This window comes from Hippopotamus amphibius, chromosome 8, assembly GCF_030028045.1.
Source record: "Hippopotamus amphibius kiboko isolate mHipAmp2 chromosome 8, mHipAmp2.hap2, whole genome shotgun sequence".
Classification (NCBI taxonomy): domain Eukaryota; kingdom Metazoa; phylum Chordata; class Mammalia; order Artiodactyla; family Hippopotamidae; genus Hippopotamus; species Hippopotamus amphibius.
In genome coordinates, this window is record NC_080193.1 from 15,359,735 (window position 1) to 15,384,961 (window position 25,227).

The following is a 25,227-nucleotide window of genomic DNA, read 5'->3' on the forward strand; positions in this document are numbered from 1 at the left end:
GGGACGATGGGTTGAGGTGGCCGCGTGGCCTGAGGAGCCCCCGCTGCCTGTGGTCTTGCTGTGGCAGGAACCAGCATGACATTTCTGGACTGAGCCGCCCACACCCTGGTGTCCGGCAGGCCAGCCAGCCTGACTTCAGAGGCCGGCTCCCCAGGAGGCAGCACGTCCTACAGGGGAAGGGCATACCCAGAGTGACACACCACTTGCCACCTGTGCTCCCTCTCCTCCGTCCTGGCCTACCTGCAGGAAGGTGAGGGGATGTGGTGAACGCCACTCCCAGCCTCAGCCCAAGAGCCCTCCCAGACGTGTCCCTCCACGCTCACCCCCTCCCCCAAGATGCTCTGGGAAGCCACACTTGGTGGGTCTGGGTCTCTGGGTGACTGCGTGAGGGCTTCCCACCAACCCGCTCCCCTGCCCCGTGTTACACGAGCAAGAAAGTTCTTCTGTGTTCAAGCCATCGTACATTTTTGGGTCTATTTATTACAGAACTAGCATTACCCTAATACAATCATTGCTAAATGGCCATAATACATTTCTTCTGGAATTGCACATAAATTTTATTCACCGAAGGAATGTTCTTTTCTCTCAAGACTCTAAATTCTCAGAACTGAAACGCAAGAAGTTAAGGTTGCAGCAAGGCAAAGGGTAAAGACATTTGCGAGGTAGTTGCTGAGGCTGTCGGCAGTGTGGTTGCGGGGAGCTGAGCTCAGAGGTCAGGTCCCTGGGTTCAGGGCCAGGTTCCCCACCTGCGAGCAGTCCACTCAGGGAACGAGGCGGGCCTACACCTCAGCAGGGGTCAGTGGACTACAGCCCACAGGCCAGCAGGCCCCATCCAGCCTATGGCCTGTTTCTTCACAGCTCTTAAGCTAAGGATGTTTTTTAACACTTTTCAAACCAAAGAATATGTGACAGAGACCTTATGCAGCCCACAAAAATACTCACTGCCCGGCCCGCGTCTTACAGGGTTGCTGTGAGGGTTATACAGTTGAGGCCGGTGCCTGGGCTTGAAGTAAGCACGCGATACAAGGAAATACATGCGACATTGCTGTTAATGTCTCCAAAACCAAACTGTCACAGAGCCAAATTCTGCATTTCTTCTAGGTGAACAGTCTCTCCTTCCCTCCAAAAAACAAACAAAAAACATGAAGAGCTACAGCTGATAATTATGGCCACAAGACACTTTTCAACAAAAAGGCTGCTGGCAGTCCAATTTCACTAGCTTGGAACATGGATGAAGGGAAAGATACATTCCCCGCCACTTTACAGCAAATGGGCCTCGTGGTAGTGGACCAGAGCCCAGGACACAAAAGCGTGACTCAGTTTACTACATTAAGAAAGACTCAGACATTAGAAGTAGAATAAGACTTTAAGTGGATATCAGAAAAAAACGGATTGAGCAAGAGTTAATGCTGATTTTCGAAATAACATGATTTTGCAGTGTAAATGCACTTTTAATGGAGATCTATTACGAGGCGTGGACACAGACACCACAAAGCCAGCCTTTCAAAATCCCATTAGATGGATCCTGTTTTGAAACGAGATGCTTGGCAAGACTGGTCTGCTGGTGACGTGGACTAGGTTTGGGCATAACTGACGTCTCACTGAGACAGTGTTTCCCAAAGCACGTCTGCAAACCCTGGGCCTCGGGGATGCTCTGTGTATGCGGGTGTGTTGGGGGAGGAAAGTTCTAGGGCCTCAGATGTTGGGAAGACATGACTGCACTCCCCTCCCGGACAGTCACAATGTACAACAGCATGTGAAAGGCTCTGAGAAACACTGCAGTGCGTGAAACTGGTGACTGCTCAGCCGTGACCACCTCTTTCCGTGTTGTATGCGACAGCACAGGTGCGACAGCATGGGGAAGTGGCGCTTGGCGGGATGCTGTGGACACGCCGAGTGTGTGCAGCTTTTGGGTCAGCATTAACGACACACTAAGAACCTGGGTTTCCCTCAAAGCATCTGCAACTCTCACTTTACAACACTTGACATAATTAAAAGGCTGCCATCTTTACATTACAACCAGACACTCTCAAGATGACTAGCCAGCTCATAAAATTAACATTTGGCAGGGAAATCTTAGTATAAAGGCACCCTGTTCGTTCACTGATGTTAAGAAAAATTCAGTAGAGCAAATTTTTGCATATTTCAATCAGAATGAGAACTGGGAGGGATTCTGCTGTTGTCACGACTGGGCTTTCTGTTCTGGAACGAAACCCGGCAGGCCATTTGTGTGGTTTCTCTGGATAAGTTCCATTTATTAATCATTGTACAAAAAAACCTTGGCATTCATTTGAGGAGAAAAGAAGTTACTATATCCAAATATTTAATATTTCAACATTGTGAAAGTTCTACTTTTATAACAGGGGTTTTTAAAGTGGAGAAAACGTTTGGAAAAATTTTAAAAAGAAACTTATGATTTATTAGAGTACAGGATCCAAAACACGTTTTTAGAAAAATATAAAGTGCCCAAAGACCAACTTACACAGGTGACACAGGCTTCCTGAAGCCAAACGAAGCATTCATGAAGAGACAGTTAGAAACGGTCTAGATACATATTTACATTGGGTCAGTAAAGGAAAAACCATCTTTCCTGGCTTCGATGTTACGCTAAAAAAAAAAAGGAAATCAAACCAGAAAACCAACAATTATAAGTCTCAGCATGCGTCACAGATTCTTAGTTAAGCATCTCATGAATATTAATGCCATCGTATCTAATCTTCACCTTTAAATGAGAGTAGTGTAAAACCCCCAACCTCAAGCGGCAGGCCGGGGGCTGTGAGTGGTCACAATTTCAAATGCGAGTCCAAATCACCTGACTCTGGACTGGACAGACGAGGAATACGGGCCCTGGACCGGAGCTGACTGCGGCTGCAGGGAGCCGGCTAGCCAAATCCCCACCGCTTTCGAGTAACCGCTCACCAGCCATCACTTGCTAGTGAGTGGTCTCGGGTGGTGTCCCCAAACCTCGGTCATCCCAGGGTTTCCGAAGCGTAAATAAGAGGCAGTCATCAAACAGGGTGTGACAATACTGCATGCAAATGGACAGGCAGCGAGGCGCGGCTGGACCGCGCCCCGAAGCCTCATTCACGAGAGCGACTGGAATCTTTTAAACTTAAGAGAGTAAAGTAACTAGGTCCTGACTCCAGAAGTTAGTGCCTACTGGTTAACTACAAGGTCAGCCCGCTGGAGAAGGGGCGGATCAAGAACGGAGGGAGTCCAGAGCCGCGTTAAGACTCGGTACCTTCACGCTGAGGTACCACGAACACGGAAAGGGTCGGTGCCAGCGGAACCCGGATATGAAGCCGGCCTCCCCGGGGGCTTGAGCACAGACTTCCTCCCAGTGCTTTCACGGCAACGGTGACTCGAGAACACGGGCCACACTTGCATCTCCTTCCCCACAGAGCACACGCTCTTCAAACGAGATATTCCATATCTACCCCAACATTCAAAAAGGTCCTGAAGTGATTCTAAGGAAGGACAGGGAGCATGAAATCTCTCCTTTCCTTCTTAACGTCTAAGTTTCGTTATTTCTTCTTTTCTCTGGTTATAAAAGTGAAACCTCATTGGTCTTCAGAGACCACAGAGTACGGTTTCTAAAAGCAGACATTTTAACAGCAGATTGTATTTCCTACTACAAAGAGAACTCAACGCTGACTTAAGATCTACTTATGATACTGGAGTAGATTAAAAAAAAAAAACACTTTAAAGGGAGGAATAGTAGATGAATGTGGAAAACCCCATTCACAAAGGCTATTATTATGCATTTTCTCAAAGAATTTTATGTAATAAAATAGAAAACTAGTGATTCGTAGAGATATGAGCGTAAATCCAAGAGACGAATCTGGAAGGCAAAACTGTCATTCTCTCAATTCAAATAAAGAAAAGGATAAATGACTGAAATCTGTTTCAAACATTAGAAAAAAATAAATTCAAATGATTCTGATTACCATTAGCTTGTTAATGACTCCAGATCCAAGATGCTGCCAAGATCACTTAGAGCCTCAGCCCTGAAGAAGCACTGAACTCAGGGTAAAGGACAGACAATCCTGACTGAGGAGCGTACACGTTCCACAGAGAAATCAGAGGGAAATGACTGCAAACAGACACCCCACCTGCCCGGCAAACGAAACGTTCTGAGATGACGCGGACAGACACCATGGGAAGTGAAGAAAAAGAATGGTTATGAGAGGGTCAACTGTGAGATGTCATGAAGACAGCATGTCACACACTGTCACCACAGGACACGCGTACAAGCCATGCCACTGAACACAGTGCCTTTCAATGAATCACTAGTGTAGGCGGAGAGCAACATTGTCTTTGCAGCTGGAGGAGAGCACACGTGGTTTAAACTTAGTAGGAGGCAACCAGCACTACTGGTTAAGTGGCTTTCCTGGTGGTGTGAATCCAGAGGGATCCGTGGAGGCGTCTCCATCCGGAATCCTGTTCTCTTGGAAAATAGCAGCAGCAGCAAAGGTACAATGTCCCCCTAGACTTTACTCCACGTTCTCTTTCTTTGCACTGTAAATATTCTGCACCGTTTCATAGACAGACTCCAGATCCTCCGGGTACCGGACCTCGAGCTCTGCGTTCGGGATGTAGTGAGTGCCTGTGAACTCCGAGAAATAGCGTCCGACGTCGGGGTGCGAGATCTCCTGAGGCTCCACGTTATACTCCAAGTTCTCTGTTGGCAGAGAGGCACATGGACATTCTCATTAAAACTGGTATTTCTGCAGCATCTTTTATCTAGAGAACCTCCTATCAGCCCTTCTGAGTGCATTTTTGAGGTGGGGAAAAGGAAAAACAGACGTTTACGGAAGTTGGAGGAGGGAAGAGGAACAGGCAGCGAGGCCACTGGAGTTGGAGGGAGGGAGCGAGGGGCCCCGTGCCTGCTCTGCACAGAACATGACTGTTTTCCTTCTCTCTGAGCAAAACTCCAGCAGTCCCTCGGGGGCTGCACCCTAGGGGCTCAGCAGGCATCTCTGCCCTGATCCCCCACACAGCCACTCGTCCGGGCTGAGGGTGCGCTAGCCTGCTCGGTTCTCGCCAGCGGTGGAGCTTCGGAAGCCTCCTCAGCACCCGGTCACACGTCTCTCCCTGCCATCCTCCTCATCTGCCAGGACCCTCCCCTGCCCCTCCCCACCCAGTGCCCTTCAGTGCTGGACGCGGCTCCCGAGGGCGAGGAGCCAGCTCGCAGGGCTGGTGCGGGGTCCGAGGGGAGGATGAAAAGCGGCTCGCGCCTCTGGACCCTTCAGGGATAGGGGTCATGGCATCTGTATCGTCTCTTAGGAAAGCCACGCTACCTCCCTTCCCTGCTCCCCATTTTGCCACTAGAGAAAGCAGTGGAAAATAAGACTCCTTTAAAATGGAATGATAAAAAGGCCAAAATCCTTTCAGATGGCCTCCCCCTTTCCAAGCTATTTGAAAAATGGCTCCTCCATGGGCCCAAGGAAAGGATGGTACCTTGTGGGCCCCTCCTTGCCCGCCACAGAGGCCCAGCCCTAGACTGGGTGTGGCCCCCAGTCAGGAGGGGCCACCCTTGTCCTCTGTGACCTGGACCAGAAAGGAGCTGGCCAGGCAGGCCTCTCCACTCTGACTGTGTCCCAGGGCAGCCTTGGTTCCCATCAATACGAGCCACACTCAACACCACCTGTTGTCAAAATCAGTTCAGGGAGTCTCCCTGCGCAAGCCTAGCCAACTAACACCGACGATGCAGCTGGCTCTCTACTCAACAGCTCACTTATACATCTGAAATGCAGAAATGCGCATTCAGGACCTTCGGTGCCCTCCACCCAGTGTACACAGGATAAACGCGAGAGCCTTCCAGAAGCACTGCCTGTATAACGGACGTTTGTCTTCCAGGACAGGGGGAAAGAGTTTGTAATTCAATCTGTAACTTTTTTACCACAAGATGGGAGGATTTCAAGAACTTTTGTGCTTATAGTTGTTTTAGGCTGTTTCTTTATTCTATGGTTGGGGATATGTAAGTTTGAGAAAACAACACCGCTAAGGAAATCACATACCAATCACGAGCAAAGATGAACGTTCAGAGATAATCTCAGCATCGCTCAGAAGAGCAAAAAATGTAGTAACAGTCTAAATGTGCAACTGCAGGTCACTGTGTAAAAAAATGATGGCACATCAATTCAGTAAAATCCTAGGCAGCCAGGAAAACCAGCAACCTGTTTTCAAGATGCTATGGGGGGAGGAGAATCAAGATGGCGGAGTAAGAGGACGTGCGCTCACTCCCTCTTGCAAGAGCACCAGAATTACAACTGCTGAACAAACATCGACAGAAAGACACTGGAACTCACCAAAAAAAACCACCCCACATCCAGAGACAAAGTAGAAGCCGCAATGAGATGGCAGGAGGGGCGCAATCATGTTAAAATCAAATCCCATAAATGCTGGGTGGGTGATTCACAAGCCGGAGAACAGTTATACCACAGAAGTCCTGAGGGTTCTGAGCCCCACGTCAGGCTTCCTAACCTGGCGGTCCAGCAACGGGAGGAGGAATCCCCAGAGAATCAGACTTTGAAAGCCAGCAGGATTTGACTGCAGGACCTCCACAGGACTTGTGGAAACAGAGACTCCACTCTTGGAGGGCACACAAAAAAGTGTGCTCACCAGGACCCAGGGGGAAGGAGCAGTGACCCCACAGGTGACTGAACCAGACCTACCTTCTGCTGTTGGAGGGTTGCCTGCAGAGGTGGGGGGCAGCTGTGGCTCACCGAGGAGACAGGGGAACTGGCAGCAGGGGTTCTGAGAAGTGCTCATTGGCGTGAGCCCTCCCAGAGTCCACCATTAGCTAGCTCCACCAAAGAGCCTGTAAGCTCCAGGGCTGGGTCGCCTCAACCCCACCCATTGGTAGACAAGCAGATTAAAGTGCCACTGAGCTCCACCCGCCAAATCAGATTAAAGTTTTACTGAGCTCCACCCACCCAGCCCAACCCACCATCAGTCCCTCCCATCAGGAAGCACCCAAGAGCCTCCTAGACAGCTTCCTCCACAAGAGGGCAGACAGCAGAATCAAGCAGTATCAGCACTATTTCATCTTGTGGAACTGAAAATCACAGCCGCAGAAAGACAGAGAAAATGAAAAGGCAAAAGACTTTGTACCAGATGAAGGGACAAGATAAAAACACAAGATGCTATGGGGGAAGTGTGAGCAAAAACATCTATCACTTATAAAAAGCCAGGAAGGCCACATACCTGCACTGCTACGTGACATGTATATACGGCTACACATTCTAGGTGAATTCCTTTAAATTGGGCACGTACAGCACGCCAGACTCGGCGGGACCTGCACAGGCTCCAGCTCACATGGCTCCACGAGGAGCTCCGGTCACGACACCCTCTTGCGGCCGAGCTGACAGCAGCAGGAGTAAGGACCCTGCCCAAGGATTCAGCCGGGGCTCAAATCCGGATGCCCAGTTCCGGGGCTGGGGAAGCCGATGAAGAGTCCCCATGCACCGTCCCACCAGCAGAGGTCAGGGAGGAAGGGCTGGGATAGATCAGAGAGCTGCCCCTGTGAACGGGTGCCCGTGGTCCAAGAGGAAACTGGGGGCTGTGCTAACTCTGATCTTTCCCTACTGCTACTACTAGAGCTCTGGAGATGACTTTACTTCCTCCTTTACGTTTATTTTCAACAAACATTAAAAGAAAAAACACAAAACCCCAAAAGGTGGGCATTTCAAAATGCCACTGGCTGAGAAAATCTGCTGTTCTGCCCGCCCCGCCCCCCGCCCCTCCTGCAGCGAGTGATGAGTTACGGGCACACCTGCCTTGAGGAAGCCCAGGGGGATGCAACCACGGCCTGGAGCCTGAACCCTGAACTCGGCCAGCGGCCTCTCCGTTGGCTATTCTTGCCCCTGAGATGTTCAAAGAACCTGGGATTGCCATCGAAAGACAAAAATCCCTTTGGTTCTCATCTGGGGGCCATTCTGCCTCTGAAGGGACATTTCTGGTTGTCACAATTGGGGGCTGCTGCTGGCATCGCGTGGGCAGGGGCCAGAGGTGCCTCTAAACCAATGCACAGGACACCCATGCGTCCAGCACCTGCTCTGAAGAAAGCCAGACACTCGTTTCAGCATCGCTTCTCTTTATCTCTCTATGTATATTAAGCAGCAGCTCGGTGTCAGCTAACACTTGGCGTCTGAGTGCTGGCAGGAGGGCAGAAAGGTCACAGTCAGGTCATGATCTCAGGTGTGTAAGGACAGCACGACTGGGTAGCTGCTGCACAGAATTCTGAACGTGGGCCCAAGACAAGAGGTGTGAAGAATACAGACAGAACATCGGGGAAACCACGAAAGGGGTGGAGATGGTCCACAAGGGCGTGCACAGCCCTGCTCCTGGCTGCTAACCCGGAGCTCGGACTGAATTCAGTGTGTTTATCCGCCTGGACTCCCAGCAAAACAGGAAAAATGTACTATTAAAAGAAACTTTCTAAGGAGCAAACAAGACACTAAAGTTGACAACTACACATTATGAAGGGGAAAAAAAATTCCCAATCCGCTAAATAAGTTTAAAAAAAATTTGAAGAGGAATAAGAAATCTAAGTGATACAAAACTTAATAAAGAGCAAAATATTAAACAGGGACTACTAAAAGTCCTGGAAAAATCTTGGCAAGAATTTCTGATTCCCCTAAAATTTTCAGAGAAATGTTGTATTCTTATTTGATTTAAAAATTTCAGCTACCCCAAAATACACGAATACATTCCTGTAAAAGTCTGGCAACAGTACCCATGAGTCCTCTGGGGGCACCTGTTGGCCTCTCTCCAGAGGAAACCACTATGACCTTGAGTCTATCTTTCTAGTCCTTCTTCTATGAACATACATATATGCAGCTACATAAAACTATATGCACTCAAAGAAAATTCTCTTGTCTTATGTGTACTTATACAAAACATACAGTAAGCATTTGCCTGCAACTGGTTCATTTGGTTGCAGCTTAGTTTGGATATAACTCAGAGTTTGGATATAACGCAATTTACCAGGCAAGTCCCATGAATGACACTGTTTTGCTGTCATAACAAAGGGACCACAGGCCCCCTGTGTGAGTGGGTCTCCTGTGGAGGGACGAGGTGGGAAGTGCCAGGTCAGAGAAGAATGAGCACTGGGGATTTTTGACAATTTAAAAGAGAGAACGAAATCGCCCTCCAAGACGGCTGAAAATTTATACTCCAGCCCTGATGCAGGGAATCCTCACACAGCTGCCAGCATGTGCAGACTGCCAGGGTCTGTGTGTGTGTGCTGGGGGGCAGGGGAGTACGGTGGAAACTTAGTGTGGAAGTGGAAGACAAATTATGGAAAAGGAAACTGACACAGGGTGAGGGCACACCACTGCCCAAGCATTCAACCAGGTGCTTTATCATCATACATAGAAAACGTGTAAGAACCAGGTTTTCACACCACAGCTGAATTCCTGACCTTCCATATAATATAGGCAGCTGGCTTAAATTCAGAGCGTCTGTGATAGACATTTTCTGCAGTATCTAAGAAGTATGCAGAGAAGTTGAGAAAAGGAGTCGCTGGTACCAAGAAAATACTGCAGCACGCCCCCTAGTGGGAACAAAAATTACAAACATGCAAGATGCTGCAGAGCCCATCAACACATTGAGGGAAAACTCTCTAACTGTGCAGGCTAAAACTGTTTGAGGATGGCACGCATGTATGTGGTTTATAATCCACTCTTCAACTCTCTGTGGAGAGCTAAAAAACAGAAAACTATTCATTAATGGGCTCTGTCTAGATTACTAGGATCACTGGAGCCAAAGGTTGAAAATTTAGATCAAGAAAAAGTTAAAAACCAAAATAATTTAATGCAAATACAATAACCTAGAAACGTTCAAAAGTATACTTAAATTAGTGCTTTTAAAGTTTAGCCTCTCAAGGTCGCACATTGGCTAAATGTGGGCTAATATGAGCATAAAATTGTTCCAAATGATTATAGCACAATGACTAAATAAAAAATCCAGTGGTCTATGAGAGGACGGGGGAAGGAGAAAGGGAGAGAGAGCAAGAGAGAAAGGAGGAGAGGGGAGAAAGGTGAGGGGGGAGAAGAGGAGAGGAAGAGGAAGAGCGGGAAGGAGAGCAGACCTCTGGTTTACAGAACTGGAGGGTCTACTCGCAGTAGAAAATCACCATTTTGTAATTCTCACATCATGATTTAGGCAAGAAGAGCCAAGAGGTGCTAAAACAAACATAAGGATAAAGGTTATGGGGGAACAGGATGTACCCAGGATGCCCCAGTATGAGCCCATGGATTTCTTGTTAACTACAGAGGGAAAGCAGTCCCTCCTAGTGAGTCACTATCTTTGCCAATGACCGAACTCCGCCTTGCTAACATGGGACATGGTACCCACGGGCCTCTGGACAAGATGCAAGGTGACACACACACGCCAGCCAAAAACACCAACCCGATCTAACCAAATGCAGGCTTAACTTCCAGTTTACAGACAACACACAGACAAAGAAACAGTAAGACAAATCCAGAATCTTAGACAACTTACAAGAGAACCAGCCTGGACTCTACAAAAAGTCAAAATCTTGTGAAAAAGGGAAAAAAGATGAGAAATGAGGAACGATTCTTTCTAAGAGAGACTACAGAGACTTAATAACCAAACACAGTGCCTGAACCCTGGCTGGATCATGATTTAGAAATGAATAAACACGTACCTATAAAGCCATTCTTGCGACAATTGAGAAATCTGAATACTGATTGTTAGATACTACGAACTCATTTTTATTTGTTGGGTGTAATGATGTAGCTGTGGTAATGCAGAGAAATGTCCTTATTCATAGAAGGTGCATGATTAAGTATTTAGCTTATGTTGTCTAAAATATTCTCTCAAATTAATTTTAGAGAGTATGAAACTGACAAACAGATATTACTTTATTTTTTTACAAAGTCATTATAGTATTCTGACTGTAAACCTTACAGCACATGTTGACCTAAAATTAGGATAAATTCCTGAAACTTCTAGGTGAACACTGGACAAATTCAGAACACAGTAAAACCAAATACCCAGCTTTACCTACTCTAAGAAGCCCATTTTAAAAATAATATAAATGCTTCTAGAAACCCAAATATCAGATATTGTAAGTCCTGATATCAACCCCATGTGACGGGCAATGAATGTGCCAGGTGAAGCCGCAGACACGGTCCCCAGGGCTGACAAGTCAGCTTCCTCTATTCTCATGACATGCACTATGACGCGCTGTGTGAAACGCTCACTGAGTGATTGGTGGGGGTGCAATCATTCAGCAATTTCCAGATAACTTGATTTTTAAAATCTGTAGTATAACTTTTTTTAACTTGACACAGCTTTTTCAGTTAAATAAAATCACTGCCAGTGCCTTCACCTGACAACGGGGAGCACATCACCCCCTCTTATGACTCCCCTCGTACTGACAGAGGTTAGGTGACCCATGGTCTCGATAAAGGGAATTTCTCTCATATACTATCCTCTCTCAGCTTCTGAAGAATTAACAATAATTAACATGAAACTTCTACTAGTCTTTTTGGTACTTCTGAGATCTTCATACATCCAACGTCTCTATGATTGTATTTACCAGAACATAATATCGACTTAGGTCAAACCTGATGTTTTACGTCAGACACAGAAAGGTGCAGCCTGATGCTTACAGGGAGGGAAGGCTCTTTGCCAAGCTGCCTGGGTTCATACACTGTCAGTTAAAATTTAAACATCTCTATGTGTTTCAGTTTCCTCATGCATCAAATGCATACGATGATGAGGGTGACTAATTACAGTTCTCGAACGGAGTTAATATATGTTAGAAGGCTGCTGTCACACAGCAGCACTGTGTTAGCATTCGCGTTCATTTTTATTAATAACATGAACATTGTGAATGCCCTGACAGGCAGGCATGCAATAAATTCATTCCATTAAACGGAAGGACAAAAAAGAGGAGAGCGCCCTGGGCGTGCGCCTGTCAGGGCTGGCAGCGACCCCAAACACCTACCGAGCACCTGCTGACTCTCCCAGGTGCTCTCAGAGCCAGTGCTGTGAGCTGCAGTTCCCACAGTGGCCACTGGGGGCGTCTCCGGAGGAGCACAACTTAATTGGCTGCCAGTCTCAGGGTGCTAGGGTGGCTCCCTTAACAGTGCCCATTCAGTGCCTTCCAGTTCAGGCAGGCGGTACGAGCAGGGCACAAGCTGACCCTCCTTGCCTGGAGAGAGCCCATGGTAGTGTGTGGGAAGCACGACTTTCGGGAATTTGACTGGCAGAGGCAATGACCAACCAAAACAGAGGTGGGCAACAGCTTGGAGAACAGGGTCCTGGCTGTGGTGGTGACTGAGCGGGAGGCCCCTGGGGCAGTGACTGGTTAACTGTGGCATGGCCGCACCAATGCACACTCACCCGCGTTTAGCTGAGTATCAGCCCCGATGAGGTTAACAGCCGTGGGACACTTGCCAACTGAATAAACCGACGCCCTGTGCCTGCAGTATCTGGGTGCTCAAACGTGTGCTTCGTGTGCACACAGAACCAGCGACTTACCTTGGGCAGCATATCTACAGGACCCATCCTCCACCAGAACGTTATAGAAAGGCTGATGATGGCCGTGAGGCAGGCTGTGGACGTTCATGTTTCGAATCCACTCGTGTCCCATCATGCAGGTGGGGTCCCAGCCATAGATGACACAGTTATAGCCATACCTAGTGAACACAAGAGGAGTGCCAATCAGCTCTGGGGCCCTGTAGCGGCAGCTGTGTAATGTGGAGACAATGGTTTGGCTTCTCTGAAGCTTACATTTGTAGAGATTTACCTACTTTTACTCCATGCTAGAGCGATTTTACTCCTGCCTCTCTTCATAAACCCCTCCTATTATCCATCCATCCATCCATCCATCCATCCATGGCAGGACAATTGAGGAAACACAGACTCTCACCAGATATCTGATGAGGTTAATGAACTGATTATTTTCTTAGATATGATAACAGAATGGTTAACATGCCTTTTAAAAAGGGAGCCCCAACCTTTTAGTGTTACCTACTGAAATAGCTACAGATGAAATGACTTGGTGTTATCTGCTCCGGGGAGGAGAGGGAGCGGGAGGGGGTGGAGGTGAAACAAAGAAGACTGACCCCACTGTGATAACTGCTGAAGCTGGTCGTAGGAACATCACCTGGTTCATACCAATCCTCTCTCTATTCTTATATACACTTGAAATTTCCACAACAAAGTTAAAACAAAAAAAACATGCACTAAAAGAATGGAAAACACTAGCCAAAAACTGAGAAAAGATATTCGCAACTTATCTGTGCATAGAGACTAATACACAGAAGAAAGAAACTGCGAATCCATAAGACTAACAGGTCAACTGAAAAATAAGCATAATACCTGACGAGGCACTTAATCAAAGGAACTTGAACGGCTAGTAAACAGGAAAAGAACCTCAATCTGTGTGGTAACCAGGGAAATGCAAATTAAAACCACGATGAAATGCCATTTGCCATTTACTACATAAGTGCATTTTTAAAGGTCTGGCACTAACACAAGCTGGCGAGAATCAAACCTCTCAGCTCCTGGCCTTCTGGTGGGATGTAAATCAGTACAGTTGCTTTGGAGGCAGTCTGTCTCGTTCACCGGCCACGTCCAAACCCCAGGACCCAGCAAGTCCCTACCACACTCAGATCCAAGGAGAGTGACAGCACGGGAGAGAGTGAGAACAGCGAAGAGAAGAGAGGAAGGAGGAAAGGAAGAAGGCAGTTGACAGGCTTCCATCCGCCACAGAGAAGGGTCACTACACACATTAGAAGAGCTCCCCGTTAGGAAAGAGAGTTGCTTCTTAAAAACAAAAAGGTTAAAGATGTGGTTTGGCCTTTGGTCCTCGCTGCGATGGGCCTCAGTCGCTGCATCGGGTCAGGTGCCCTCCAGGCGTGTCCACGCTGGTCCCAGAAGCAGGGCTCACATCGCTGTGTCCTCTGCGGCCACTCGGGGGGTAGACGCCAGGGCACTCACCTCTTATGCTTCATAATGAGCCCAATGGAGTAGCAGACGTCTCTGTGCTTCTCGTGGGAGCGGAGCTTCACCTCCACGCCCACCTCCTCCTTCTTCCGCTCAATGTGCTCCAGCGTGTGCTGCACCAGATAGCCCACCGCCCCGTGCTGCCCGGGGTCTAGGGTTTGGATGTGCTGGAGGATGTCAAGCACCTTCAAGACAAGACAGAAAGACTAGGAGATAATATTTTCATTTAGGCCTTTTCTTTTTCCTGGCACGGGATTTAGACCTACATAACCTGACGCAGGGCAGCAAGGCGGGCCGGGCTGATGGCCCGCGTCTGCGTGATCACAGGTTCTCAGCCCATCGGTGCTACACACACCCAGAGTAGCATCAGGTGTCCTGGCATCCAAATATAACCAGCGTGAACGGGAGGAACTACTTGGAAACACGGGGGACTGGAGTCCGCATGGGGCGGGGAGGCAAGGGCCTGCCATCCATGAGCGCGCTGGGACTAGGTGAGCGCTAACAGGTTCTAACGTTCTGGGTCAGCTGCGGGTGGGGAGGGGGGAAGGACTCAATCTCTTATACACAGAAAGGAAACATTTCCAACTGCCACTCATGAATTGAGAGGAAAACGAAATGCGAAGCTGCTTCAATCAAGACCAGGAGGCTGTGCGACAGAGCAGCCTCAGCGCTGCAGGAGGCGCGGGGTCGCAGAGAGGGCGCCGGAGTGGCGGATGCAAATCGGCGCAGCTCAGTTACGATGCTATATTTGAAGAATGAAGATGTGAGGATCAGGGTTCTGAAATCCTACCGACTGTTTCGATTACTTTAACTCACAGTGGAATTCAGTGTTCGGGTGGACAGAGAGAAACCCCGTCTCCTAGGAATTTACGTGACTAGCTGGCAGAGCAGAACTGCCTAACCCCAAGGCTCTACTCTTTCTACTGTACCCTGGGGCCTCTACAGAAAAGTACAAGTTCAAGGAAAGCTAACACACATGAACAGTTACCAAGCGCCCGCTATCTCACAGCTCTTAGATGAGGGTCTCTGATATGTTTCTCCTTTGGAAACAGGATCTCCTCCTACTTACTGATGCTGAGTTGACAGAGCAGCCTGGATTCTCGCCCCAGATCAGTCAATCTTGCTGTTTTTAACCCCTGAATTATCTGCCTATCAAATGATGAGTAACAGCTGCCCTACTTCCTGATACACTGTGAACCTGTAAAAGTTCTTGAAAACTACAGTTTGATGCAATATAAGACATTATTTTAAACCCCATCCTTGTCTTCCAGAATGAGATTTGCAGGATCTCAATATTTACTGAATACTTATTCTCTGCTGGTCACTGTGCCAAGCCCGTCACATTTTTTACTTCATTTAATCCTCCCAACTTGAAGGTCAGCAGTCCAGTCACAGCCAATTTCCAGAAGAGGAATCAGGCTTAGTGAAGTTAAGCAACTTGCCTGAGGTCACAGGGTTATGAAGACGTGCAGTGAGGATGTAGACCCAGGGCTGACTCACAACCCCAGGTCTCCATTGGCTTCACACCAAAGCAGAGGAGGAACATTTTAATTAACCGTTAGGAAAACTGTCAAACACATTAAAAATGGACAGAGTAGTATAACCCCAAGCAGCAGAACCCAGCTTCGACCAGTACCAGCTAGGAGCCAATCGAAGCCACTTGCCCCCTCCACCCCCATCAGTGGCCTTGTAATGTAGGGGACATTAAGAACAGCTGTCCTTTGTAGCTAAAAGCACTGGATTTCACAGTAAGCTTGTGTCCCCTCTGCAGTTCCAACTAGTTACTTCTGACAACTTTTCTATAGATACAGCTTCCCCTCAGTTCCTGGCAGCCCCTTCCCACCAGATAAGTGAAAGAAACATAACTTGGAATCTTCAAAGTACAAAGGAAGTCTTGAACCCTGAATATCAGAGGAGGAGATAAGGTTTAGGGATAATGACCCCCATTCTTCCCTTGGTATGTGGATGACGGAGTGAAGGGAGAGGGCAGAAACGGAGAGGACATCATGAGACGTGCCCAGTGTGCTCCCAAAGGCCCGTGCTGACAGTGGGGCACCATGACTAATGTCCAGGCCTAGAATTCCAACAGCCCACAACTTTCAGGGTAGAGATCTTGGAAGAGGGGTCTATTGCCCATGACTGGCAACTTGTTCTGTAAAGGGCCCAAGAGTAAATATTTTAGGCTTTGTGGTCCACACCATCTCTGACTCAACGACTCTCCTCTGCAACTGTGGCTGGAACGTAGCCAGAGACAGTCAGCAGACAAACGGACATGGTCATATGCCGACAACACATATTCACAAAGCCAGGCGGCTCTGGGCCCAGGCGCCGGAGTTTGCAGACCCTGCTCTGTCCTCTTAACTGCGGGTTTCCCCTGACATCTCTCTGAAGCTCTTGGCTCCATCCTCTGGATGCCCACTTCTGTGGGCTCTTCTACTTTTGGGGCTTCAGCTACCAGATGCTGATGCCCAGAGCCCCCACTGAATGCGGCACTCCACGGCTCCTGGTCACACAAATCAAACTCAGCATCCCCCAGACAGAACACTGTCTCCTACCCCGGAACAGGTCAGTTCTCCACACTTTTAGGCTTTTAAAGTGGCCACACAGTCGCCCTTGTTGGAAAATCGGGATGTTCTCTTCGAGCCTCCTCCCTCGTTCACATCTATCAAATTTGTCATTTCTTAATCACGCATTTGAATAAAATTTTGTGAGTACCGACTGGGTGGCAGGAATTGTGTTGAGAGTAAGGGGAATAGCTATGATAAAGACAAAACAGACAGGGTCCCTGTCCTTAAAGAGCACAGTCTCGCGGGGAAGGACGGCGAAGCAAACGCTGCAGGATGCTCCGCTCCAGCCTCAGGGAAGGGCGAGCGCAGGGCTGGCGGTGCTGAGGGGCTGGAGGGGCGCAGCGGAAGTCAGCCTCCGCTGGCAGCTGGAGCTGCAGGACGGGAGAGGTGCTCTAGGCAGAGACATGCGTGTGCAGAGCGCTGCAGCAAGAGCACAGGACTGACGGAGGACGCGGTTGTGGCGGCACAGAGTGGACATGAGGAAGCGCAGGCGGGCAGAGCCAGGCCATGGCGGAGAGCGTGAGCCTGATCTTCCAGACAGCGGGTGAGCCACTCGGAGGGTCCTGAGCAGGGAAGGAACATAACTGACCTTCTGTTACGATGACTCTGGCTACAGTGTTTAAAACAGGTTCAAAGTGTCTAAGAGGAGAAGGAAGGAGATGGCGCAGGAGGCATATGTGATAATGGAGAAGACAGGCCCGGACAGATGTGCGCTGAACATCTTGATACGTTGGCCTGGAGCCCAGAGTCTAGGCAGGAGATCAGAGATCTGGGAGCCATCGGCCTACAGATGGCAACTGAGGCAAGGAGAGCAGGTGAGATCACTGAGGGGAACAGTGCACAGTAGAAAGAAGTCTAGATACTACCCCACAGTGTGGAGCCTTTAAGGGAGAGACAGAGGACAGGAACTAGCAAGATCCTGGGAACAGGGGACCAGTGTCAAAGGAACACAATGTTTTGCACGGGGAGTGATCTCCAAGTAATCAAGAAAGATAAGGAAAGACAAGTATCCACTGGATTTGGCAATGAGGAGAAAGGTTTAGTAAGAGGGGAGGCGTGGACTTCCGATTCACATGGAGGAGGGGTGGGAATGGAGCCCCATGCTCTGAGCGGCGCAGGGGAGGCCGTGACAAGGACCTTGGCCGGCAGGGAGCAGGGAGATAAGGGGGCGCTGCAGGGCAAAGCCGGGGGCTGTCATCAGAGGCTTTTCCTTTTTTTCCCCAAAGATGAGAGAGATCTGAGCACGTTTAATCCTGACAACAGAAGCAGAAACAGGGAGCTGCAGACACAGGAGGAGAAATAAAGGAAAACTCAGCAATCCAAGGACAGGCAGCAGGCTGGCTGCAGAGCACGGGGGTGCACCTCAGAAAACTGAGGGACTCTCCCCCTGAAATGTGGAAACTGGAGGAAAGGGATAACTAGGGATCAGAACAAGGATGCAGGTGTGGCAGCAGGCGTAGAAAGCGCCCATCTGCTGGCTTCTTTAGAAACAATCTCGCCTGGGCCTGGTCCATGGGGTGAAGCGTGTGGGTGGGCTCGGAATCTGAAGTCTGGTGCCGTCAATCCTGCATGGGAGACCTTGGCAAATTACTTCTCTCAGTGCCTCAGTTTCATTATTTGTAAAAGAGCACAAAAACCCCCACAAACCCCCCCAAAATAAAACCAGTTATCCACCCCAAAAAGGGCTGGCAGAAGGTGTTACAGGTGTGCAGCCCTGCGCTCTCCCAGATGACCCCGCCACTGGAGGAACCTACCTCCCTGTGCTCTGAAATCGTTCCCCGGCCTCCTAGGGCCACCAGACACCCTTCCTCTGGAGAGGACCTGACCTAATCCTAACTGCTTCCGCATCCCTTGGAACCTCCCTCACGGGGACCCCAGCTCTTCTCCGATGTCTCAGGGTCCTTCCTGCAGCTGGAGCACAGTTCATGGAGGGGAAGTGGTTGCCACACACAGGAAGGAGCCACTTTCCCCACCCGATCTCATATGCAAGGAGCATTTAGGTGCCCAACTCCAGCAGCCCATAAATGGCCGTCATGGGGAAAAATGTGTGTGTGTGTAGCAATTTTGGAACTTTTCCAGTGACATTTGCTTGGCAGAAAGGCAACCCTGGCCATCTGAGGAGGATACCAAGGAGGTTCCCCTGGAGGCAGCACAGGAGCCCTGAACTGAGCCTGTCATCAAAGGGAAGGATGCCGGGGCTTCTGTAGACGTTCCTCCCAAAGGCGATGCCAACCCTCCTCCTTCTAAGGCTGACGTGTAATTTAAGTACAGAATCTACTTATAAGGAACCACACTTCGAAAGGACCTCTGCATTTTACAAAATATCACAGAACTCCTTAGCTAATGTACAGTAAAAAGTGACCAGAATTAGTTATGTATATCCTGGTACCAAAAATAAAGTAAAAACATAAAAGTAAACTATCCAATTCTGGGCAACAAGGTTCTGGGAGGCAGGTGGTGACCTTGGTAGAGAGCCTGATGTTCCAGTAACTCTTCTATCAGATCACATGGGTGTTCTCGGAGGACAGCTGCTGCCTGGGCTGCAGATGACATCTTAAGATAGAAGCCAGGGATTTTCCTGACGCATCCTTTCCTAGAACTATGGTAGGTCTCTGATGTTGTGAATAAATGAGACAGCGTAAACCTAAGCACTGTTGAGTCATTGAGACTATTTGCTTTCTCAAGGAAGATTTTACCACTCTCTAGTGACAGCGCTGATGATTTTATCGTGATGTTCCTTTGAGAGCTTAGAATTCAATTCTCTCACCTGGCTATCTTAACAAAGTGGACTATTAACATATTCCCATGGACAAGCAAGGGTGTGACGGGAGTGAGCGGCTGCTCCTGCAGGTGCTGCACCTACAGCTCGCGAGGAGCAGTGCTGACCCCAAACATGGTGGCCTCTGACAGGGCTTCCTGCTGGCTAAAGGGAGTGTGTGTGTGTGTGTGTGTGTGTGTGTGTGTGTGTGTGTGTGTGTGTGTGTGTGTGTGTGTGTGTGAGAGAGAGAGAGAGAGAGAGAGAGAGAGAGAGAGAAACCTGAGAGATCCAAGTGGAACAGCAAAACCCAACACAAAGGCATAAGCTGTCCTTAACGCATCCAGCAGCTGGACTTGAACACGCGTTAAGTTCTCATTTTCCTACGCCATGCAGGGACATTTACATGTCAACTTAGTTGCTAACAGCACAGCTGGAGGATGAATATCGAACTCCTGCTCCCCCTTGAGAAGGGTGACTTGGGGAAAATACATCTTTGTGGCACCAGTGGGTGAGCGGCAGGGCAGAGGCCTTGTGGTTCTGGGAGTTTAAGGCACTGACTACAGAGAGGATGGGCACCTCCTGGCAGAATGACCAAGTTTTGGCAGACTAAAAGGAGACAAAAAATTAAATCGAAGGGTCAAAACCGGGAGACTTTGAATAAATCTGTGTTTACCCCCAGGTTAACACAAGGATAAACTTGTAAGTGCCGCCTTTCAGCTAGGATTTCCCTCTCTAAGGCAAGTGCAAAGCATCAAAGTAAAATAATTACCTTCTCTGGCCAGATGCCCAGGTGGAAGTAGAGCCTGGCCTGGAGGAGGAGGAGCTGCACCTGGTCTGGGTACATCGCCAGGTACAGGTCCAGCGAGTCCCTCAGGAGCTGGTACGACTGGTCGATGCCTTCCCTGGGGGGGGGAAGAAATCTGAGTTTTATCCTGTTTGCTTCCGAGTTAAAACCCTCTTTTTCAAGGCCCAGATTTTAAAAGTAATGGATAAAAGTAAGGGACAGAAATTCCATACATTCTAATTCTGATACTTCCTCTCTGTTCAGCAGTCACAATGCTCTTAATAAAAAAAAATATATAAGAAATAGAAACTCTCTGCCCCACTAAGTTAAAACCATAAGCGCTTTCCCTATGCAGTCACCTCAATAACACTGTACATAAATTAAAAATGAATTCTGAACAGGTGGAGCCCCGAGGACTTTTAGGGCAGTGAAACTGTTCTCTGTGATACAACAGTGGTAGGTACATGTCATTATATATTATATCTGTCAAAATCCATAGAATGTACACGATCAAGAGCAAACCCTGATGTAAACTGCGGACTCTGGGCGATAATAACATGCCAAGGTAGGTTCCTCAACTGTAACAAATTTCCCGCTTTGGGGTGGGGGGGAGGGGAGGTTGATAGGAGGGAGGAGGTGTGTGTCTGGAGCCAGGGGGTAACTGGGAACTCTCTGTACTTTCCACTCAGGTTTGCTGTGACCCTAAAACTGTTCTAAAAGAAAAAAAGTCTCTTAAAAAATTCTGTCATTAGGCAGAAAATGATTACTCCAATGTACAGATTTCTACTTTCCTTGGACTCACAAGAAAGATTGTTTCATACTTTGTTTTCTGATCTAAGTGACAGAAAGGTATAAATTAGAAGATTAACAAAGCACTTGGACACGATAAATACTTGTTACTGACGAATGCTTATGCTTTCGGTATTTATAAAAGAGAACTTGTCCAAGTCCACTGCAAAGACCTCAAAGAAAAGTCCCTTAGCACACCCTCAGTCTGGATAGCATTATGTCATGGGAACCAGCTTTTTCCCATGGTGGGTAGACAGCTGGAGCTGTCCCAACTGTGCCACACGGCATCCGCTGCTTCTCCGTGTCACAGGGAGGCTCATTAAATACAACTCTCTGTAAGGCAATCTGCTCCTCCAAATACGAACACACCGCGGAAGTCCTGGAAACCAAGAAAACCTTACCGCTTTCCCAGGCTTAAAAGGTTCCCCACCATTCGCTGTAACACCTTCTTTACATTCACCACCCCGTACAGCGCTGCGGTCACATGCTGGCCGATCAGGTATTCACATTCTTTCACTGTCAGCTGCTTGCCTTTCCCAAAAGCATCTATGTAGATGTAGTCAAAGATGTCCAGGGTCGCCCTATCCAGAGAGCATGTGTAGTGAGTCATATCTCGGGTTAGAGCTGAACAAGTCAATATTTCAAACCCCCTAATAAGTAGCTCAAATCAGAGACTGAATGTTAACACAGTGACATTTCCGCGGAAAATATCAAGGCCTTGTCCAAAGTTTGAAATCTGACCTTTCCACACACTCTGCTATGTTAAGACTGCGGTACAATCTTAACAATATTCAAGAAATAGCACTGGTTTATGCCACTTAATATAGCTTTTTAGAGAGATTAACTCTAAAACTCACTGGCAGGCTTATCTACCAGAAGTCTGGTTGAGAGAAACATTTCTGGAATGCCTGAGGCAGTCTATTAATTCCACAGAGTAGCAGCAGTTAGCATGTGTGGATCCCGGGCCCCCAGAGGCTGTGATGGAAGTTATGGGGCCTGGAGCCACAAGGGCTCTGGCCTCAGTTCTGCAGATGCGCTCGGGAGGCTCAGGCTGGGAACCTGCTCTAGATCAGAGGGCTGTGTCCTGGCCTCCACCCCCGCTCCTCACACACGGACTCTAAAGCTGCACATGGACATCAGGCTAAGAGGAGCTGGGGCCATTCTGAAGGACTCCGTGGGGGTCTCACCCTACCAGTCATTAGGATTAATGATGAAGCCACAGCCAACACGACACTTGATGCAGACACAGAGAGCCAGGGCCCGAGGAGCAGAGTGCAGCCAGGATGCGAGGGCCTGCAGCCCAGCAGCCACGCGCTCTCCCGCCACCCTCCCCACCTCTCCCCCGCGGGCCAGCCCTTCGTGGGTTTCAGTGTTTGTGTCTGCCAGGTGCTTGCGGTGCTAACAACCATTTCATGGTTGGTCTGCACTGTAGTGTATGTTCACTGCAGCCTAAAGAAGGAAAAACGATCCTGTTACCACACACAGATGTGACCAGTGACAGGTCACTGTGGTAAATTACATGGTAACTGGTGTTTTAAATGCTTTATATCATGCAGAAATCCTTGGTGGACCATTATATAAGCATTTAAGAATATTTTAGATATTTAGGGAAATTGGTTGGGTTATTCAGGGAGAGAGAATGGGCTGAAAAAGTACTTTTCTAATTTAAAATAGTGGAAAATGAGTGCCTGCTATCCAAAAGAGAAACCAGCCAATACATTTTAAGGAACAGATATTTGGGAAACAAGGGAAGCCTGTACTTATTAGTTAAGGAAACATACATATGTAATGAAATATTAAAACTTGCATGGAAATAACAAATACTTTCAAACTAACTAGGGGTCATCTCTAGAGAGGAGAGGAGGGAGAAAGGGATAAGGATACTGAGGAGGCGCCAACTCACAGATGTGCTTCATCTCCTACACCTGGAGGTGGAAATATAGAGACCAGCAAGAGAAATTCCACCACGTGTGTAAAGCACTGGGTTCTCTCATTTAACCCTCCAAAGCACTTTATGAAATACAGCCCCATTTTACAGAGGAAGAAACTGAGGCTTGGAGGAAGCCGAGGTCTGAAACCAGCCTAACTTCAAAGCTCAGATACTTTCTATCATTCCCCTCGTCACTTTATGTGAAGGGTACCACAGCCAGTCATTAGGAAGTAGTTTCTAATAACAGGATGTAATTAAATAACTTTCTTTTCCCTCTAGAAGACATTTTTAAAGAGAAGCTATTTCTACCTATTTGATGAACTACTTTCAGAAAACCTAGACTACAGCTGAAAAGGAGCTTTATGTCCAATAAAGACAACAGGTTTAAAAAAAGAGAACAAAGCAGAACTCATAAACCTGGTCTGCAAAACACACATCAGGTCACCAACCTTGCCTAAAAGGAACGCCACTGCTGAGAACTTGAATATTTGCTTTTGCACATGGATGAAGACCTTAGGCTCAGTTCCCTCTCCCCTGCCTCTCCCTCCCTCCCTCCTTCCCTCTCCTCTGAGGGGGAGATTTTATGAAAGACTGAGAAGTAACAGTTTAAGAACTCTTTGTACTGATCTGCTTCAGAACAAAGGGACTTTGAGATTCACATAAGACCCTGAACGTTTAGTCCTGTTCTTTAAAATTAAATGTTTTCTCTGAGATAATTAGAGATTCACATGCAGTTCTCAGAAATAAGACACAAAGACCTAGAGTGCTCTTCCCCCACAGGCAGATGACGGCCATGGATACAATCAAGAACAAACCAGTTCCATCACCACCCCAGGCCCCCCTTTAGCCCCTGTTGTTACACTTCCTCTCAGCACAGGGGGAAAGAATCCTCACCCTTCTGCACCTTGGCACCACCTTAGTAAGAAGTGACTGGGGAAGTTGACAGGCTCCAATGGGACCCCCAGCTGCCGGGCAATCGTCAGGTAGAGCAGAGACATGCTGATGGGGATTCCTGTTCTGCGGATCAACACCTAGAGGAGAGAAGAAGGCTTGAGCTTCACAGAGATGAATCACACCTGCTCACCCCTTCTAAGTAGGCACCTACTGCGCATCCGGTGCGAGGCTTTTCAGGCTTAGGTGGATGAACATTTTACTTATTTAGATCAGGGCTCTGCAGACTACAGTCCACAGGCCAAATCGGGCCCACCACCTGTTTTTGGAGGGCCTGCTTATGAAGAATTTTAACATTTTTTAATGTCTAAAAGAAGTCGAAAGAATACTATCTCATGAAACATGAAAACTATATAAAATTCACATGTCCGTGTCCACACACAAAGCTGTACGGGAACACAGCCACACTCCTCTGTTTCTGCATGGTCTGTGTCTTCTTTCGCATGACCAGGGCAGGACCGAGCCATCAAGACAGAGGGCATACGTCCTACAGAACCAAGAGGAATCAAATCACTGTCTGGCCCCCCACAGAAAAAGTCTGCAGACCTATGATACAGGCCCGCCTTCTTCTAGGAAGAACTTAAGGCCATTTCAAATAAAGTGTGTAAGATATGACAAAGAAAATACAAGTCTCAGAGAGAGCAACAGAACAGATATGAAAACAGAGGCAAGTAGGAAGCAAATAAAAAATCAGTGTCAATAACGCAGCTGGTCATGCATTTCCTCCAGTCTTCCTGGACACCAGTGCAAAGAGGAAGACCTGGTTAGTTCCACTGGTCAGTGTTCACAAGATGAAAAATGACCACACTGAGTCAGAGAGGTACCTATTTCTAGTCAGGAATCTGCCTCAAGGGTTTTCAGACAGAGGATGCTCTGTGATGAAGTAGGTAAAAGCCACAGCAACACTCTCATAGCAGAGGCAAAAATGAGTTTCACTGCGCATTGAGAGATGAACAAAATCTAGTAAGTGCCCTCAATAATTTTACAATTTATCAGAAGTAAGCTTAATATACATATATTATTATTATATCTTCTATTATACCCACATTTACCTGGTGCATATATAAGTTTAGGGCATTGTAATAATCCATTCGGTTCCCCTTGAACTTCAGTTGGTCATAAAGGACGTAGTTCATGGCATCCAGCACCTGGCTCTGGAGTTCTATTTCCATTATCATGGAGGATTCACCTGGAACACAGAGACTTACTCTGAGGACACAAGCACAAATAACAGTGTCACCAGTGTCCCAAATAACCTTCAGCATGCAGACACTGGCAACGTTCTAAGAATATACAACAGGCGTTGCCAACCCAGGGTGGAAAGGAGAATATGTAGTTGAGGTCTTTTACATCATCCAGGTGAACATGTGGTTGTGTCATCAATCTTTTGGACATAATGGGAACACACTTCAGAATTCCGCAAACTAATCAATTAGTCTACATTTTCTTTTGCAAATAC

General features: G+C 47.9%; 1 protein-coding gene across 2 annotated transcripts in view; it reads right to left on the reverse strand.

Moving 5' to 3' along the window:
• Positions 1 to 458: 458 nt before the first annotated feature.
• FBXO21 (F-box protein 21) overlaps positions 459 to 25,227 on the reverse strand; it is a 38,072-nt gene continuing 13,303 nt past the window's right edge. The window contains exons 6-12 of one of the 2 annotated variants that reach the window (XM_057745193.1): positions 24,821 to 24,957; positions 23,712 to 23,848; positions 21,289 to 21,468; positions 20,084 to 20,216; positions 13,984 to 14,195; positions 12,520 to 12,677; positions 459 to 4,681 (exon numbers count right to left, since the gene is read on the reverse strand). In XM_057745193.1, the coding sequence (XP_057601176.1) occupies positions 4,494 to 4,681; positions 12,520 to 12,677; positions 13,984 to 14,195; positions 20,084 to 20,216; positions 21,289 to 21,468; positions 23,712 to 23,848; positions 24,821 to 24,957 (1,145 nt within the window). In that variant the 3' untranslated portion in view covers positions 459 to 4,493. The remainder of the gene's footprint in view (positions 4,682 to 12,519; positions 12,678 to 13,983; positions 14,196 to 20,083; positions 20,217 to 21,288; positions 21,469 to 23,711; positions 23,849 to 24,820; positions 24,958 to 25,227) is intronic. The other variant, XM_057745194.1, reaches the window with a different exon arrangement.